This window comes from Pelophylax lessonae, assembly GCF_965119305.1.
Source record: "Pelophylax lessonae genome assembly, chromosome: 7".
Lineage (NCBI taxonomy): Eukaryota > Metazoa > Chordata > Amphibia > Anura > Ranidae > Pelophylax > Pelophylax lessonae.
Window position 1 is genome coordinate 283,873,127 of NC_138774.1, and position 19,175 is coordinate 283,892,301.

The 19,175-nt window shown below is 44.9% G+C and overlaps 1 protein-coding gene across 1 annotated transcript in view; it reads left to right on the forward strand.

The window, feature by feature from the left end:
- The window catches only part of LOC309559666 (coagulation factor VIII-like), a gene marked incomplete at its 3' end in the record, with an annotated part of 152,326 nt that overhangs the window by 64,843 nt on the left and 68,308 nt on the right, over nt 1-19,175 (forward strand). The window contains exons 8-13 of the mRNA XM_082263040.1: nt 123-344; nt 4,568-4,820; nt 6,484-6,613; nt 9,222-9,309; nt 15,534-15,745; nt 17,177-17,327. Of these exons, the coding sequence (XP_082119166.1) occupies nt 123-344; nt 4,568-4,820; nt 6,484-6,613; nt 9,222-9,309; nt 15,534-15,745; nt 17,177-17,327 (1,056 nt within the window). The remainder of the gene's footprint in view (nt 1-122; nt 345-4,567; nt 4,821-6,483; nt 6,614-9,221; nt 9,310-15,533; nt 15,746-17,176; nt 17,328-19,175) is intronic.

Below are 19,175 nucleotides of genomic sequence, written 5' to 3' on the forward strand. Positions count from 1 at the left end.
GAACACCGGATTAACTTTTAGCCCTCCTTCTTTCTCCCAGGGGGTTACAAGAGACTAACACATACTGTACTTTATACTTTATGTTGCCTTGATTTGCTAATATTGTGATTTCTATGTCGTAGATCAAACCATGTGTGAGAAGAAGCCGGCTTATTTTCACGTCGTTGGATTTGGGACACACGTTGAAGTTCACCGTTTTTGTCTGGAAGGGCACAGCTTTGTTATAGGAGAGCATCGGGTCCCCATACTTCCCGTGACTGCGTTCAGTTTTTTTACAGCAGTGGTGAACCCAGGAGACAAAGAAGTATACAAACTTTCCTGCCAAACCAGGACGCACCCAGAAGGTAATTATTTTATGTTTTTTTTATACAGACCAGACCCAGACCTCATACCTCATACTCGATACCTCATACCCATTCCTTATTCCCAGACCTCATACCCAGACCTCATACCCAGACCACATACCTCATACCCAGACCTCATACCCAGACCTCATACCTCATATCCCAGACTTCATTCCCAGACCTTATTCCCAGACCTTATTCCCAGACCTCATACCCCAGACCTCATACCCCAGACCTCATACCCCAGACCTCATACCCCAGACCTCATACTCCAGACCTCATACCCAGACCTCATACCCAGACCTCATTCCCAGACCTCATTCCCAGACCCCATACTCATACCTCATTCCCAGACCCCATACTCATACCTCATTCCCAGACCCCATACTCATACCTCATTCCCAGACCTCATACCCCAGACCTCATACCCCAGACCTCATACCCAGACCTCATTCCCAGACCTCATACCTCATACCCCAGACCTCATACCCCAGACCTCATACCCCAGACCTCATACCCCAGACCTCATACCCCAGACCTCATACCCCAGACCTCATACCCCAGACCTCATACCCCAGACCTCATTCCCAGACCTCATCCCCAGACCTCATACCTCATACCCAGACCTCATTCCCAGACCTCATACCTCATACCCAGACCTCATTCCCAGACCTCATACCCAGACCTCATTCCCAGACCTCATTCCCAGACCTCATTCCCAGACCTCATACCCAGACCTCATACCCAGACCTCATACCCAGACCTCATACCCAGACCTCATTCCCAGACCTCATACCCAGACCTCATTCCCAGACCTCATTCCCAGACCTCATACCCAGACCTCATACCCAGACCTCATACCCAGACCTCATACCCAGACCTCATACCCAGACCTCATACCCAGACCTCATACCCAGACCTCATTCCCAGACCTCATACCCAGACCTCATACCCAGACCTCATACCCAGACCTCATACCCAGACCTCATTCCCCAGACCTCATTCCCCAGACCTCATTCCCCAGACCTCATTCCCCAGACCTCATACCCCAGACCTCATACCCCAGACCTCATACCCCGACCTCATACCCAGACCTCAAACCCAGACCTCATACCACTTGACATTTTCCACATTTTGTCATGTTACAACCAAAAATGTAAATGTATTTTATTGGGATTTTATATGATAGACCAACATAAAGTGGCACATAATTGTGAAGTGGAAGGAAAATGATAAATGGTTTCCAAATTTTTTTACAAATAAATCTGTGAAAAGTGTGGCGTGCATTTGTATTCACCCCCCTTTACTCTGATACCCCTAACTAAAATCTAGTGGAAGCAATTGCCTTCAGAAGTCATCTAAATAGTTAGTAGAGTCCACCTGTTTGTAATTTAATCTCTGTATAAATACAGCTGTTCTGTGAAGCCCTCAGAGATTTTTTAGAGAACCTTAGTGAACAAACAGCATCATGAAGGCCAAGGAACACACCAGACAGGTCAGGGATAAAGTTGTGGAGAAGTTTAAAGCAGGGTTAGGTTATAAATAAATATCCCAACCGTTGAACATCTCACAGAGTGCTGCTCAATCCATCATCCGAAAATGGAAAGAGTTTGGCACAACTGCAACCCTACCAAGACATGGCCGTCCACCTAAACTGACCGGCCGGGCAAGGAGAGCATTCATCAGAGAAGCAGCCAAGAGGCCCATGGGAACTCTGGAGGAGCTGCAGAGATCCACAGTTCAGGTTGGAGAATCTGTCCACAGGACAACTATTAGTCGTGCGCTCCACAAATCTGCCCTTTATGGAAGAGTGGCAAGAAGAAAGCCATTGGTGAAAGAAAGCCATAAGAAGTCCTGTTTGCAGTTTGCGAGAAGATATGTGGGGGACAAAGCAAACATGTGGAAGAAGGAGCTCTGGTCAGATGAGACCAAAATTAAACCTTTTGGCTTACAAGCAAAACGCTATGTATGGGGGGAAACTAACACTGCACATCATTCTGAAGACACCATCCCCACTGTGAAACATGGTGGTGGAAGCATTATGTTGTGGGGATGCTTTTCTTCAGCAGGGACAGGGAAGCTGGTCAGAGTTGATGGGAAGATGGATGGAGCCAAATACAGGGCAATCTTAGAAGAAAACCTGTTAGAGTCTGCAAACGACTTGAGACTGGGGCGGAGGTTCACCTTCCAGCAGGACAACGACCCGAAACATCCAGCCAGAGCTACAATGGAATGGTTTACATCAAAGCATATTCATGTGTTAGAATGGCCCAGTCACAGTCCAGACCTAAATCACATTGAGAATCTGTGGCAAGACTTGAAAATTGCTGTTCACAGACGCTCTCCATCCAATCTGACAGAGCTTGAGATATTTTACAAAGAAGAATGGCAAAAATGTCCTCTCTAGATGTGCAAAGCTGGTAGAGACATCCCCAAAAAGACTCGCAGCTGTAATTGCAGGGAAAGGCGGTTCTACAAAGTATTGACTCAGGGGGGTGAATACAAATGCAGCCACACTTTTCACAGATTTATTTGTAAAAAAAATGTTGAAAACCATTTATCATTTTCCTTCCACTTACAATTATTTGCCACTTTGTGTTGGTCTATCACATAAAATCCCAATAAAATACATTTACGTTTTTGGTTGTAACGTGACAAAATGTGGAAAATGTAGAGGGGTATGAATACTTTTTCAAGGCACTGTAGATAGATCCACTCCTGTGCTGTGCTTCTCACGAGATTTCAGACTTGGTATTCAGTTCTTAGAAGCAGCTCTCTGTCAGGCAGGGTATCCCTAGGGCAGTGATGGTGAACCTTGGCACCCCAGATGTTTTGGAACTACATTTCCCATGATGCTCAACTACCCTGCAGAGTTGGTGAGCATCATGGGAAATGTAGTTCAAAAACATCTGGGGTGCCAAGGTTAGCCATCACTGCCCTAGGGGCAGGGCTGGCTCAAGACATTGTGCTGCCTGGGTCCAAGAATGAAATGCTGCCCCCTCCCCACCCAAAAAAAGAAGTCAAGCCCAACAAAAGGCCCCCCACAATTATTATTTTATATAAATATAACCTTTAGAAAATATTATACTGTTATCTTCTTCCATAACTCACCACCGGACCGGTCCACCCGCTGTCTGTCCTCAGTCCCCCTGTCACCCCTGTGTCTGCCGTGGCCACCGCCCTAGAAGATCCAGCCTGCCCTGTGTCTGCCGTGGCCACCGCCCTAGAAGATCCAGCCTGCCCTGTGTCTGCCACGCCCACCGCCCTAGAAGATCCAGCCTGCCCTGTGTCTGCCACGCCCACCGCCCTAGAAGATCCAGCCTGCCCTGTGTCTGCCACGCCCACCACCCTAGAAGATCCAGCCTGCCCTATGTCTGCCACGCCCACCGCCCTAGAAGATCCAGCCTGCCCTGTGTCTGCCACGCCCACCGCCCTAGAAGATCCAGCCTGCCCTGTGTCTGCCACGCCCACCGCCCTAGAAGATCCAGCCTGCCCTGTGTCTGCCACACCCACCGCCCTAGAAGATCCAGCCTCCCCTGTGTCTGCTACACCCACCGCCCTAGAAGATCCAGCCTGCCCTGTGTCTGCCACGCCCACCACCCTAGAAGATCCAGCCTGCCCTGTGTCTGCCACGCCCACCGCCCTAGAAGATCCAGCCTGCCCTGTGTCTGCCACGCCCACCGCCCTAGAAGATCCAGCCTGCCCTGTGTCTGCCACGCCCACCACCCTAGAAGATCCAGCCTGCCCTGCGTGAGATGGAGTGCGCTGATGTGTGACGTCATTGCGCACACCACAATCACGCGAGGGACTCCGCCTCCTCATACTCATCAGTTTTCACTACGGGCGGCAGTATGAGATGGGGGGAAATGCCACTGGTAATGCGCCGCAAACTAATAACACACAAAACTGCTGTAAAAAAAAATCTTGGGAGTCAATTTGCTGCCCCGCTCCAATGGACCCATGGCAGGGCCGGCCCTGCCTAGGGGTCCTGGAGGTAGTTAAAAAAGTACATTGTATATAAAATGATATCCTTTATTACAAAAAAATCTTGGGAGTCAATTTGCTGCCCCTCTCCAAGTTCCAATGGACCCAGCTGCACCCATGGTAGGGCCGGCCCTGCCTTGGGGTCCTGGAGGTAGTTAAATAAGTACATTGTATATAAAATTATATCCTTTATTACATTGTCTTTTGTTATAAACTTTATCGGTAATTGTCCATATCAGGCAAGATGACATCCTTGGTCAGGGTAGAGGAATGTATAAGGGAACCGGAAACCAGACGCCACGTACCTGATGATGATGAGGATGACTATGAAGAGGATGATGACTATTACGACTCTATAGTGTTGGATGTGGCGGACAATCCTGGACATGTCGACCCGCGATCTCATAGTAAACGCAGTCCCGTGACATGGGTACACTACATCGCAGCAATAGAGGTGGACTGGGACTATAAACCAACAGGAAACGAAAAAAGGTAACAAATATGTAATAAACTTTAAATGAGGGGGTAGATATAAGACATCGGTGATCAGAGACAAGGGCCTAATGCCTACCTAGGGAAGGCCAAACTCAACCAACTGGCCCTTTTGTGGTAGGGACAAATTTCTCCATGTTAAGGAAAATGTGGTTTGGTGTGTTCTGGACAATTTATAGATAGGCAACTCCTATCCTCATATTGATTAGGGGTTCCAAATATTTAGTATATATATATATATATATATACTTGGTATATTTAGTATTTGGAACCCCTAATCAATATGAGGATAGGAGTTGCCTATCTATAAAATTGAAATTGTTTAACCGCTTGCCGACCGCCACACGACTATTAACTGCGGCAGTCAGCCCCGTACAGGCAAAGTGACGTAGAACTATGTCGATAGCCTGTGAGCCTCTAGGGGGCGAGCGCGTGCCGCCGGAGGCGCTCTTCCGCCCCCGCTCGTTCCCTAACAAGTCCGCGCGTGTGACCGGCGGACCCGATGTCCGCCGGTCACCCACGATCTCCCGGTAGAGAGGGAGAAAGGCAGGCGGCTGATGTAAACAAAGCCGCCTGTCATTCTCCCTGGTGTAACTGCAGAGATCATACGATCCTGCTATGTAGGATCGTATGTCTCTGTGCTTACATCACTAGCCACGCCCCTTTACAGTTAGAAGCACGCCCCTAGGGACACACTTAACCCCTGCATCACCAATATAGTTAACCCCTTCCCTGCCAGTGTAATTTTTACAGTAACAGTGCATATGTATGGCACTGATTACTGCAGTAATGTCACTGGTAACCCCAAAAGTGTAAAAAATGTCAGTCAAGGGTCCGATCTGTCCGCCGCAATGTCGCAGTCCCGTAAAAAAAAAAAAAATCGCAGATCGCCGCCATTACTCGTTAAAAATAAAAACACCAAAAATGACAGAAATCTTTCCCTTAGTTAGTAAACGCAATAACTTTTGCACAAACCAATCAAAATACGCTTATTGTGATTTTTTTTTTTTACCAAACATATGTAGCAGAAAACAAACTGGCCAAAAATGTTAAAAATTTTGATTTTTACATTTTTTTGGGGGGGAATTTCATATAAAAAAATGTGAAAAATATTGTTATTTTTTTTAAAATTGTCGCTCTTTCTTTTGTTTATAGCACAAAAAGTAAAAATCGCACAGGTGATCAAATACCACCAAAAGAAAGCTCTGTTTGTGGGAAAAAAAGGACGTCAATTTCATTTGGGTACGGCGTCACACGACCGCACAATTGTCCGTTAAAGTCACGCAGTGCCGAATCGCAAAATACCCCCTGGTCAGGAAGGGGGTAAAATCTTCCGGGGCTTAAGTGGTTAAAGATTTAACACTACAGACGATAGCACAATTAGACCAAAAATCACTGTACTTCTTCTATTATGTATGGTTCCTATATTGTAAGCACCATCTACTGGGGCCACAGTATGTTTTTGTTTCCTGATTTAGGTATTTCTGGGGAAAAAAAATGCATTATGGCTGCTAGGTGGCACTGACGATTTAGGAACCACATATATTAGAGAAAATACAGCAATTTTTGGCCTGATTATTTGGATGTTTGTACATTTTAATTTACTGCAACTTGTTCTATCAATTATTTTCTTTTTTTCTTAGTTTTTTTACTTCTGTTGCAGGAATCGTTTCACTAAAGTTCTGTATAGAGAATTTACCGACTCCAAATTCACTCACCAAAAGCCTTCGGAAATTCCTGGGATGGGAATTCTTGGCCCTGTGCTTAGAGGAGAAGTCGGAGACCAAATTCAGGTTAAAAAAAAAATATATATTATTATTAATAATAATAAAATATTAATATTAAAAACATTATTTTTTGCTTAGAGGAGAAGTTGGAGACCAATTTAGAGTAATAAAAATAATAAAGACAATATTAATGTTTTTTTTTAATATACTAATAAATATTATTATTATTACATGCAGAGCTACCTTAAAGCTGAACCCCAGGCAGATATATTAGACCCAAATTATTTCTGCTCTCAAGACTAAAAATACATTTTTTTAATGGGTGTTTGTTAAAGTATATCTAAAGCAATTTGTTTTTTTTTTGGACGGAGTGGTAAGAACTCATGTCAGGTTTTTACCCTTTCATGGGCTATTCAGTTCTATCTTATTATTTTTTTCTGGATATCTGCTTTAAGGGTAATGCAAATTGGAATTGTACATCTTATTATTTAATTTTTTTTTTTTTTTTTTATTAGGATCAGGACTAAAATTACATTTTTATTAATGGGTGTTTGTTAAAGTATATCTAATGTCTATTTTTTTTTTTTTGGACGGAGTGGTGAGCACTCCTGTCAGGTTTTTACCCTTTCATGGGCTATTCAGTTCTATCTTATTATTTTGTCTGGACGTCTGCTTTAAGGGGAATGCATATTGGAACTGTACATCTTACTTTTTAATTGATTTTTTTATTAGGATCAGGACTAAAATAAAAAAAAATTTAATCGGTATTTGTTAAAGTATATCTAAAGTCAATTTTCTTTTTCATTTTGGACGGAGTGGTGAGAACTCCTGTCAAGTTTTTACCCTTTCACGGGATATTCGGTTCTATCTTATTATTTTTGTTTGGATATTTGCTTTAAGGGGGATGCATATTGGAAATGTATTCATTTTATTTTTAATTTTATTTTTTATTTATTTATTTAATCAAGGTCAGGACTAAAAATCTATTTTTTTAATAGGTGTTTGTTAAAGTATATCTAAAGTCAATTTATTTTTCATTTTTGACAAAGTGGTGAGAACTCATGTCAGGTTTTTACCCTTTAATGGGCTATTTGGTTCTATCTTATTATTTTTGTTTGGATATTTGCTTTAAGGGGGATGCATATTGGAAATGTATTCATCTTATTTTTTATTTTATTTTATTTTTTATTTATTTATTTAATTAGATTCAGGGCTAAAAATACATTATTTTAATGGGTGTTTGTTAAAGTATATCTAAAGTCTATTTTTTTTTTTTTTTTTTTTTGGGACGGAGTGGTGAGAACTCCTGTCAGGTTTTTACCCTTTAACAGGTTATTCGGTTATTCGGTTCTATCCTATTATTTTTGTCTGGATATCTGCTTTAAGGGGAACGCATATTGGAATTGTACATCTTATTTTTGTTTGGATATTTGCTTTCAGGAGGTTGCATATTGGAAATGTATTCATCTTATTTTTTATTTATTTATTTTTTTGTTTATTTATTTATTTTTTATTTATTTATTTTTTAATTAGGCTCATTACTAAAAATACATTATTTTGATGGGTGTTTGTTAAAAGTATATCTAAAGTCAATTTTCTTTTCTTTTTTTTTTTCTTTTGGATGGAGTGGTGAGGGGTGAGAACTCCTATCAGGTTTTTATATTAAAACGATGTGCAAACTGTTGGCGCTATATAAATTCTGTATAATAATAATAGTATTAGAGTCTGTGGGGAATTTCCCTATCTCTGTCTGTCCCGGTGACCATATTTAAAGACGAGTTCCAGTCTGTAAAAAATAAATAAATAAAAATAAAAGTGAGCAGCTACAAATACTGACTTTTAATATAAGGACACTTACCTATTCAGGGATCCCGCAATGTCGGCACCCCTAACCGATTCGTCAGTCGGCTTTGAGTGCAGGCGCCGGCATCTGTAGTAAGGAAAACAGGAAGTGACGCCTTGCGACGTCACTGCCTGTTTCCTACTGCACGTGCGTGAGTCACGCTGCGCTTTCTGAATGGTCCTGCCGACTTCTGGGACCTCTGTGTATCTCCTAGAAGGCAGTGGGGGGGAGGGGCTGTTAATGTTGTAGATCGCAGATTGGCGAACTTACCCGGGTACCCGCTCCCCCCAAAAAGTGCCAAATGTGGCAGTGTGGGGGGGGGGGGGGGTGCGAACAAGCTGAGTTTCCCCCTTTTGGGTGTAGCTCGGCTTTAACTCAAGCTTACTGTCCTGCCGACATCCCCACATTACACCCCCATAAACTTCTATGCTGGACATGATCAGAGACGGACCCATAGAAGTCTATGGTAGTGTATTGAGCAGGTGCGGCCAGGGCAAATAAGACTTGTACCGCTGAATGTAAACGAACGCCATCGGACTGTGGTAAGTGTGCATCTGTGGAGGGGTAGGGAGGGTTAGGTTAGGAGGTTAGGACAGGGCAAGGGGTGAAAATAGGATAGGTGCACTTATCCTTTAAGACTTAATAAGGGATCATTATACCTAAAGATTCCTTACGTAGATTTAAATTGATAAATTATTAATATTAATATTATTATCATTATTTATTTATTTATGAATTCATTATTAATATTATTATTATTATCATTATGTATTCATTGATTTATTTATTTATGAATTTATTATTGAAATATCGTTGTCTTGTGTTTGTTAGATTGTATTCAAGAATCTGGCTCGTCGCCCATTTAACTTATATCCTCAAGGGCTGAGCAGCGTGAGTTCCAATCAGCCTTCTATGGCAGGTACGGTAATATTGGTTTTAATGTCACATGCGTATGGAAAAATCATTTCTTTCAGAGTCTGCGTGCAGAATGGTTTGTTTATTATGGCGTCTGGTTACTTAAAGGATAAGTTCATCTTTACCAAAAAAAATCTACCTATACAGGTAAGAGGGCGCCTATAGATAAAAACACACTGTGCAGCTCTGACTAAAGCTGAAAGCCCTTCCTATAGGTGTTGGCCATTTACATACCTCATGAAGCCTGACTGGAATACTCCCAGGGCGTTGCTAAGTACTCCCAGAAGGTTGCTAAGTACTCCCAGGGCGTTGCTAAGTACTCCCAGAAGGTTGCTAAGTACTCCCAGGGCATTGCTAAGTACTCCCAGGATGTTGCTAAGTAGTCCCAGGACTTTGCTAAGTACTCCCAGGACTTTGCTAAGTACTCCCAGGACTTTGCTAAGTACTCCCAGGACTTTGCTAAGTACTCCCAGGACGTAGCTAAGTACTCCCAGGACGTAGCTAAGTACTCCCAGGACGTAGCTAAGTACTCCCAGGACGTAGCTAAGTACTCCCAGGACGTAGCTAAGTACTCCCAGGACGTAGCTAAGTACTCCCAGGACGTAGTTAAGTACTCCCAGGACGTTGCTAAGTACTCCCAGGACGTTGCTAAGTACTCCCAGGACGTTGCTAAGTACTCCCAGGAGGTTGCTAAGTACTCCCAGGAGGTTGCTAAGTACTCCCAGGACGTTGCTAAGTACTCCCAGGACGTTGCTAAGTACTCCCAGGACGTTGCTAAGTACTCCCAGGACGTTGCTAAGTACTCCCAGGACGTTGCTAAGTACTCCCAGGACGTTGCTAAGTACTCCCAGGACGTAGCTAAGTACTCCCAGGACGTTGCTAAGTACTCTCAGGACGTTGCTAAGTACTCTCAAGACATTGCTAAGTACTTTCAAGACGTTGCTAAGTACTCCCAGGATGTTGCTAAGCACTCCCGGGACGTTTCTAAGTACTCTAAGAGCATTGCTAACTACTCCCAGGACGTTGCTAAGTACTCCCGGGACGTTTCTAAGTACTCTCAGAACATTGCTAAGTACTCCCGGGACGTTGCTAAGTACTCCCAGGACGTTGCTAAGTACTCCCAGGACGTTGCTAAGTACTCCCAGGACGTTGCTAAGTACTCCCGGGACGTTGCTAAGTACTCCCAGGATGTTGCTAAATACTCTCAGGACGTTGCTAAGTACTCCCAGGACATTGCTAAGTACTCTCAAGACATTGCTAAGTACTTTCAAGACGTTGCTAAGTACTCCCAGGATGTTGCTAAGCACTCCCGGGACGTTTCTAAGTACTCTAAGAGCATTGCTAAGTACTACCAGGACGTTGCTAAGTACTCCCAGGACGTTGCTAAGTACTCCCAGGACGTTGCTAAGTACTCCCAGGACGTTGCTAAGTACTCCCAGGACGTTGCTAAGTACTCCCAGGACGTTGCTAAGTACTCCCAGGACGTTGCTAAGTACTCCCAGGACGTTGCTAAGTACTCCCAGGACGTTGCTAAGTACTCCCGGGACGTTTCTAAGTACTCTCAGGACTTTGCTAAGTACTCTCAGGGCGTTTCTAAGTACTCCCAGAAGGTTGCTATGTACTCTTAGGACGTTGCTAAGTACTCCCAGGACGTTGCTAAGTACTCCCAGGACATTGCTAAGTACTCCCAGGACATTGCTAAGTACTCCCAGGATGTTGCTAAGTACTCCCGGGACGTTTCTAAGTACTCTCAGAACATTGCTAAGTACTCCCAGGACGTTGCTAAGTACTCCCAGGACGTTGCTAAGTACTCCCAGGACGTTGCTAAGTACTCCCAGGACGTTGCTAAGTACTCCCAGGACGTTGCTAAGTACTCCCAGGACGTTGCTAAGTACTCCCAGGACGTTGCTAAGTACTCCCAGGACGTTGCTAAGTACTCCCGGGACCTTTCTAAGTACTCTCAGGACTTTGCTAAGTACTCTCAGGGCGTTTCTAAGTACTCCCAGGACGTTGCTAAGTACTCCCAGAAGGTTGCTATGTACTCTTAGGATGTTGCTAAGTACTCCCAGGACGTTGCTAAGAACTCTCAGGACATTGCGAAGTACTCCAATGATGTTGCTAAGAACTCCCAGAAGGTTGCTAAGTACACCCAGGAGGTTGCTAAGTACACCCAGGAGGTTGCTAAGTACTCCCAGGAGGTTGCTATATACTCCCAGGAGGTTGCTAAGTACTCCCAGGATGTTGCTAGGTACTCCCAGGATGTTGCTAAGTATTCCCAGGAGGTTGCTAAGTATTCCCAGGAGGTTGCTAAGTACTCCCAGGAGGTTGCTAAGTACTCCCAGGATGTTGCTAAGTACTCCCAGGAGGTTGCTATATACTGCCAGGAGGTTGCTATATACTCCCAGGAGGTTGCTATATACTCCCAGGAGGTTGCTAAGTACTCCCAGGACGTTGCTAAGTACTCCCAGGACGTTGCTAAGTACTCCCAGGACGTTGCTAAGTACTCCTAGGACGTTGCTATGTACTCCCAGGACGTTGCTAAGTACTCCCAGGACGTTGCTATGTACTCCCAGGACGTTGCTAAGTACTCCCAGGACGTTGCTAAGTACTCCCAGGACGTTGCTAAGAACTCCCAGGACGTTGCTATGTACTCCCAGGACGTTGCTAAGTACTCCCAGGACGTTGCTAAGTACTCCCAGGACGTTGCTAAGAACTCTCAGGACATTGCTAAGTACTCCAATGATGTTGCTAAGAACTCCCAGAAGGTTGCTAAGTACATCCAGGAGGTTGCTATATACTCCCAGGAGGTTGCTAAGTACTCCCAGGAGGTTGCTATATACTCCCAGGAGGTTGCTATATACTCCCAGGAGGTTGCTAAGAACTCTCAGGACATTGCTAAGTACTCCAATGATGTTGCTAAGAACTCCCAGGAGGTTGCTAAGTACTCCCAGGTGGTTGCTAAGTACACCCAGGATGCTGTTAAGTACTCCCAGGAGGTTGCTAAGAACTCCCAGGGGGTTGCTAAGAACTCCCAGGGGGTTGCTAAGAACTCCCAGGGGGTTGCTAAGAACTCCCAGGGGGTTGCTAAGAACTCCCAGGACGTTGCTAAGTACTCCCAGGAGGTTGCTAAGAACTCCCAGGTTGCTAAGAACTCCCAGGTTGCTAAGTGCTACACTTTTTGTAGCTGCTGACTTTTAATAAACACATAAAGGGGTGGAACTCCGCATTAATAGTATCAATTATCCGGATCTTTTCCTAATTCCTTCTATTTATTACTCTTCACCAAACCAACTTTGGCCCAAGGTTCCTTTATGCTTCATTCATTGTCAATTTCTCACTTCCACCACTCTCTCTTAGGCTCGGTTCACACTATTGCGATGCGGGAAGGCTGCGAATTCGCAGCCTGTTCCCGCATCGCACACGCACCCCCGGCAGTTCACACTGCCATATGCGATCCGCTGGGGGTGTCAATGTAATCTTAACGACACCCCCAGTTTGATCGCATATCGCAGTGCGATCGTGCAGTTCGCACAGGATCGGATCGCACAAGTGTGAACCGCTGTGCGATCCGATCCTGATGCGGCAGCAAAAATGCCTCCTGTGCGTCTTTGCTGCGGGTGCGGTGCGAATTTAGCCATACAAACTGTATGGCTAAACTCGCACCGCACAGCTGATCGCATGTCATGTCGGAGCAGTGCGCTCCGACATGACATGCGAACCCGGCACACGCAGAAGTGTGAACCGGCTCTTATAGAACTCTTATAGTGTGAACCGGCTCTCAGACCTCAATATAGGAGCGCACTGCTCCGACATGACATGCGATCAGCTGTGCGGTGCGAGTTTAGCCATACAGTTTGTATGGCTAAATTCGCACCGCACCCGCAGCAAAGACGCACAGGAGGCATTTTTGCTGCCGCATCAGGATCGGATCGCACAGCGGTTCACACTTGTGCGATCCGATCCTGTGCGAACTGCACGATCGCACTGCGATATGCGATCAAACTGGGGGTGTCGTTAAGATTACATTGACACCCCCAGCGGATCGCATATGGCAGTGTGAACTGCCGGGGGTGCGTGTGCGATGCGGGAACAGGCTGCGAATTCGCAGCCTTCCCGCATCGCAATAGTGTGAACCGAGCCTTACGGTAGTATATTAGCTTATTTTTCTCTAATAGATCAAAATCTGGAGTCTTAGATGTGAAACGTAGCATAAAAATAAAAAATAAAAATAAAAATTGTAACAGAAGAGAAAAAAAAAAAAGAAAAAAGCGGGAAAAAAAATGAATGAGATAAAAAAAATAAAAAAATATATATGTGATCGCCCCTTATATTCTAATTTTACATCTTGTATACACCCAATTAGGTGATAACATAGATTTCTCCTGTACACTTAAGGGTTTCTCTATATATCTACAGTATATATATATATATATATATATCCACTTTAGCGCCGGAAGATTTGGCTGCTCAATGACCAGACCCTATTTTGCGATTCGGCACTGCGTGACTTTAACGGACAATTGCGCGGTCGTACGATGCTGTACCCAAACGAAATTGAACTCCTTTTTTTCCCACAAACAGAGCTTTCTTTTGGTGGTATTTGATCACCTGTGCAATTTTTATCGTTTGCGCTAAAAACAAAAAAATAGCGACAATTTTGAAAAAATAACAATATTTTTCACATTTTTTTTATATGAAATTCTCAAAAAATGTAAAAATCAAAATTTTTTAACATTTTAGGCCAATTTGTTTTCTGCTACATATTTTTGGTAAAAATAAAATCGCAATAAGCGTATTTTGATTGGTTTGCGCAAAAGTTATTGCATTTACTAACTAAGGGAAAGATTTCATTTTTATTGTTTTTTTTTTTTTAACTAGTAAAGACGGCAATCTGCGATTTTTTTTTTTTTGCCGGACTGCGACATTGCGGCGGACAGATCGGACCCCTAACTGACACTTTTGGGAGTACCAGTGACATTACTACAGTAATCAGTGCTATAAATATGCACTGTAAGCCCCCGTTCACATTACGTCGCTCCGACTTAGGGGGTGACCTGTGAAGTCGCGTACACCGCGACTTTGGCGCGACTTGCACAGACTTAATAAAATGAATGTCTATGCAAGTCGCTCCAGGTTGCCCCAAAGTAGTACAGGACCCTTTTTCTAAGTCGGAGCGACTTGTGTCGCTCCTATTAGAACCGGTCATGTACTACTCAATGGACCGCGACGGTGCGCGACTTGCCAGGCTGACCAAGTCTCCTGACAAGTCGTAATAGTGTGAACCGAGACTTACTGTAAAAATGACACTGGCAGGAAAGGGGTTAACTTTACTGGTGATCAAGGGGTTAAAGCGGAGTTCCACCCAAAAGTGGAACTTCCGCTTTAGGTATTCTAACCCCCTGACATGACACATTTGGCATGTCATTTTTTTGGGGGGGAGCGGGTACCTAGTTTTGACAGGTACCCGCTCCCACTTCCGCTCGGAGCGCCGCGGCGCCCTGAACGGAAGTTCTCCTCTCCCCCTCCCTCCCTGCAATCTTCTGGGACACGTCAGAGGTCCCAGAAGATTGCCGGCCAATCAAGACGCGCAGCGCGACTCGTGCATGCGCAGTGGGTACCCAGCTGTGAATCCGCAAACTGTCACAGCCGGGTGCCCACAACAGTGATGCCGGTGCCGAGGGAGAGGATCGAGGCTTCGGGTGGCCGCATAGCTGGACCGTTGGACAGGTGAGTGAAATGGCTGGAACTCCGCTTTAAGTGTGTCCCTAGGGGCGTGATTGTAACTGTGGAGGGGCGTGGCTTGTGATGTAATCACAGAGACATGCGATCCTACATAGCAGGATCTCATAGCCTCTGTGATTACTTTAGTGAGAATGACAGACGGTTGTGTTTACATCAGCCGTCTGTCCTTCTCTCACTGCAGCAGGAGATCGCGAGTGGCCGGCGGCCATCGGAGCCGCCGGTCACACGCACTGACTCCCCAGCCGACAAGCGGGGGCGGGAGCGCGCCTCCGGCGGCGCGCGATCACCCCCCTAGCTCCTCCCAGGCTAACGCCGTACATATACGGCACTTTGCCTGGAAGCGATAGACTGCCGCCGTTCAACTGCGGCGGGTGGTCCGCAAGCGGTTAAATATATATATTTTTTTCTTTTTTTTTTTGTTTCGTTACACCACAAGTACAGTTGATTCGTTTATTTCTAGTACATCAGCCTCTTCCTATTTTCCAGGTGAGCAGTTAAGGGATCACCCCATCTATCCCAATAATTCCATAACATACATCTGGCAGGTGACCACCCATGACAGCCCAGCTTCATCTGATCCGCGATGTCTGACTCGGTTCTACGCCAGCTTCCTCAATTTCCAGAAAGATTTAGCGTCCGGCCTCATTGGGCCTCTTCTGATCTGCACAAAACAGACTTTGGATCGAGGAGGAAATCAGGTAAATATGTATTTATTTTCTTATCTTTTATTTGTATCAAAGCACTTATTTATACTATGCATCCAAAAGGAGGTGGACAACTGACCATCACATCTAGATGGGCTTGTAGGGCATTCCATTCTGAATCCATGGCTATTAACCGCTTGCCGACCGCCGCAAGTACATATACTGCGGCGGTCAGCCCCGTGCAGGCAAAGTGACGTATGGGTACGTCACTCGCCTGCGAGCCAATAGGGGGCAAGCGCACACGCGCCGCCGGAGGCGCGCTCCCGCCCCCGCTTGTTCATGGACACCCCCGCGCGTGTGCCCGGCGGACCCGATGTCCGCCGGTCACTCGCGATCGTCCGTTACAGATGGAGAAAGGCAGGCGGCTAATGTAAACAAAGCCGCCTGTCATTCTCCCCTGTGTAAGTGCAGAGATCATACCATCCTGCTATGTAGGATCGTATATCTCTGTAGTTACACAAACAGCCACATCCCTTCACAGTTAGAATCACACCCCTAGGAACACACTTAACCCCTCCTTCTCCAATAAAGTTAACCCCTTCCCTGCCAGTGTCATTTTTACAGTAACAGTGCATATGTATAGCACTGATTACTGTAGAAATGTCACTGGTACCCCCAAAAGTGTCAAAAATGTCAGTCAAGGGTCCGATCTGTCCGCCGCAATGTCGCAGTCGCCGCCATTACTCGTTAAAAAAAAAAAAACAACAAAAATGACAAAAATCTTTTCCTTAGTTAGTAAACGCAATAACTTTTGCGCAAACCAATCAAAATACGCTTATTGCGATTTTTTTTACCATAAATATGTAGCAGGAAACAAATTGGCCAAAAATGTTAAAACATTTAGATTTTTACATTTTTTTGGGGGGGAGGGGGGGGGGGGATTTCATATAAAAAAATGTGAAAAATATTGTTATTTTTGAAAAATTGTCGCTCTTTTTTTGTTTATAGCGCATGATCAAAAAATCGCACAGGTGATCAAATACCACCAAAAGAAAGCTCTGTTTGTGAGGAAAAAAAGGACGTCAAATTTGTTTAGGTACAGCGTCGCACGACCGCGCAATTGTCCGTTAAAGTCATGCAGTGCTGAATCGCAAAATAGGGCCTGGTCAGGAAGGGGGTAAAATCTTCCGGTGCTTAAGTGGTTAATATGGAGCAATATGGAGGGAAAGCCGCATCCAATTCGCATCAGCGTGAACTCAGCCTGAATGTTAGTAGTCACTCCTCGTAGTTGAAGTCCTCTAGATTGGCTTGGTTGCCCTTCTCTGGGTTCTCTCCACTTCCAGCACATCCTTCCTGAAGATCGGTGACCAAAACTGGACGGCATACTCAAGATGTGACCAAGCCAGAGTTTTGTAATGTGATAGAATTAGAGTTTTATCTGACATACCATGTCCTTCTTAATGGCAATTATATTTTTGTTTGTAGATAATTACAGATAAGGAAAATATCCTCTTCTTCTGCATCTTCAATGAAACCCTCAGCTGGTACCATGAAGAAAATAGTCAGAAGTCTGCTGTAACCTCCTCAGAAGACAAGGGCGCCATTGGGAAATCTCCAGGATTGAACCTCATATACAGTATGTATAATGCTAATGCATATACCCTATATCAGTGATGGGGAACCTTGGCACCCCAGATGTTTTGGAACTACATTTCCCATGATGCGTAACTTCATTGTAGAGTGCATGAGCATCATGGGAAATGTAGTTCCAAAACATCTGTGGTGCCAAGGTTCCCCATCACTGCCCTATATGCATCCCAGTTTTAGTCCGTAGGGTTCAATATTGAGTTGGCCCACCCTTTGCAGCTATAACAGCTTCAACTCTTCCGGGAAGGCTGTCCACAAGGAGTGTGTTTTATTTATGTCTATTCGGTTTGCTATACACTATATCACCAAAAGTATTGGGACGCCTGCCTTTACATGAACTTTAATGGCATCCCAGGCTTAGTCCGTAGGGTTCAATATTGAGTTGGCCCCCCCTTTGCAGCTATAACAGCTTCAACTCTTCTGGGAAGGCTGTCCTCAAGGTTTAGGAGTGTGTCTATGGGAATGTTTGACCATTCTTCCAGAAGCGCATTTGTGAGGTCAGGCACTGATGTTGGGTGAGAAGGCCTGGCTCGCAGTTTCCACCCTAATTCATCCCAAAGATGTTCTATCGGGTTGAGGTCAGGCCAGTCACTTTCCTCTACCCCAAACTCGCTCATCCATGTCTTTATGGACCTTGCTTTGTGCACTGATGCGCAGTCATGTTGGAACAGGAAGGGGCCATCCCCAAACTGTTCCCACAAAGTTGGGAGACGGATACAGCGCGGTCCTCTAGTTCTGGGAGGGCGTCCATGGACGTCCTACCAGAACCCCGCCCCCTGGGGCGTGCATCAGGTGCGCTCTTTGAGCGCTGTGTCTTTTGGACACAGGTGGTCACAGATGGAGGTAAAGGGCCAATCACAGCTGCCCTTTAATTTGTGATCAGCTGTGTCCAATCCAATGTAAACAAACTTACTGGTTAATGGCAGTCCTTTCCTCATGTGCTGTGTCTGTGTGAGGAAAGGAGATCTGATAAATGGCAAGGCTGTCAGAAACTGATAATCAATGTACTCGTCATCAGTGCCTTCATTATCAGTACAGCCCCATTAGTGCCAATCAGTGCAGCCTTATAAGTGCCCATCAGTACAGCTTATCAGTGCAGCCTTATAGTACCCATCAGTGCAGCCTCATCAGTGCCCATCAGTGCAGCCTCATCAGTGCAGCTCATCAGTGCCATCTCTTCATTACCCATCAGTTCAGCCCCATCAGTGCAGCTTCATCAGTGCAGTCTTATCATCGTGCATCAGTGAAGAAGAGAAATTACTTTCAAAATATGCAAAATTTTAGAAGAGAAACTAAGAAAAAGTTTATTTATTTTTCTTCTTTTTTTTTTTCTTGGTTTAGCAAATTTAGGGGTGATTAAATATCACCAAAATAAATCTCTATATGTCTTGGTATGTTGGGGTGTTTTTTTTTTACTGTCTTTGTCATGTTGGAGAGATTTCCCTTCAATTCCTGACACAATAAGAATAAGAGGGTATCTCTTCTTAGACCAATTTTTTCAAAGTGTTTCCCAATGGAAGACTTCCCTTTTGTGTCACAACTCCAAAATTTTGGATTTCCCATCACTATTGATGAGCTAAGGTTTGGATTGAACAAATGGGAAAACTGTCACATGATAGCAGGCTGCCAGTCCAGTCAGCTGTGGAATGGCGATTTTCCGACCTGCAGTTGTATGTAACAAAGAGGTGGGCATGCTTATGACATCATTGACCCTCTATGGCCACATTGCCATATTAGGTTGATGATATCACCAGCACCCGTGCACCTATGCTTTGTGCTCCCGTGGGGAGTGAATTTTCGGGGCCGCAGCTGATTGGGGGAACGGCCTGCTATCTGT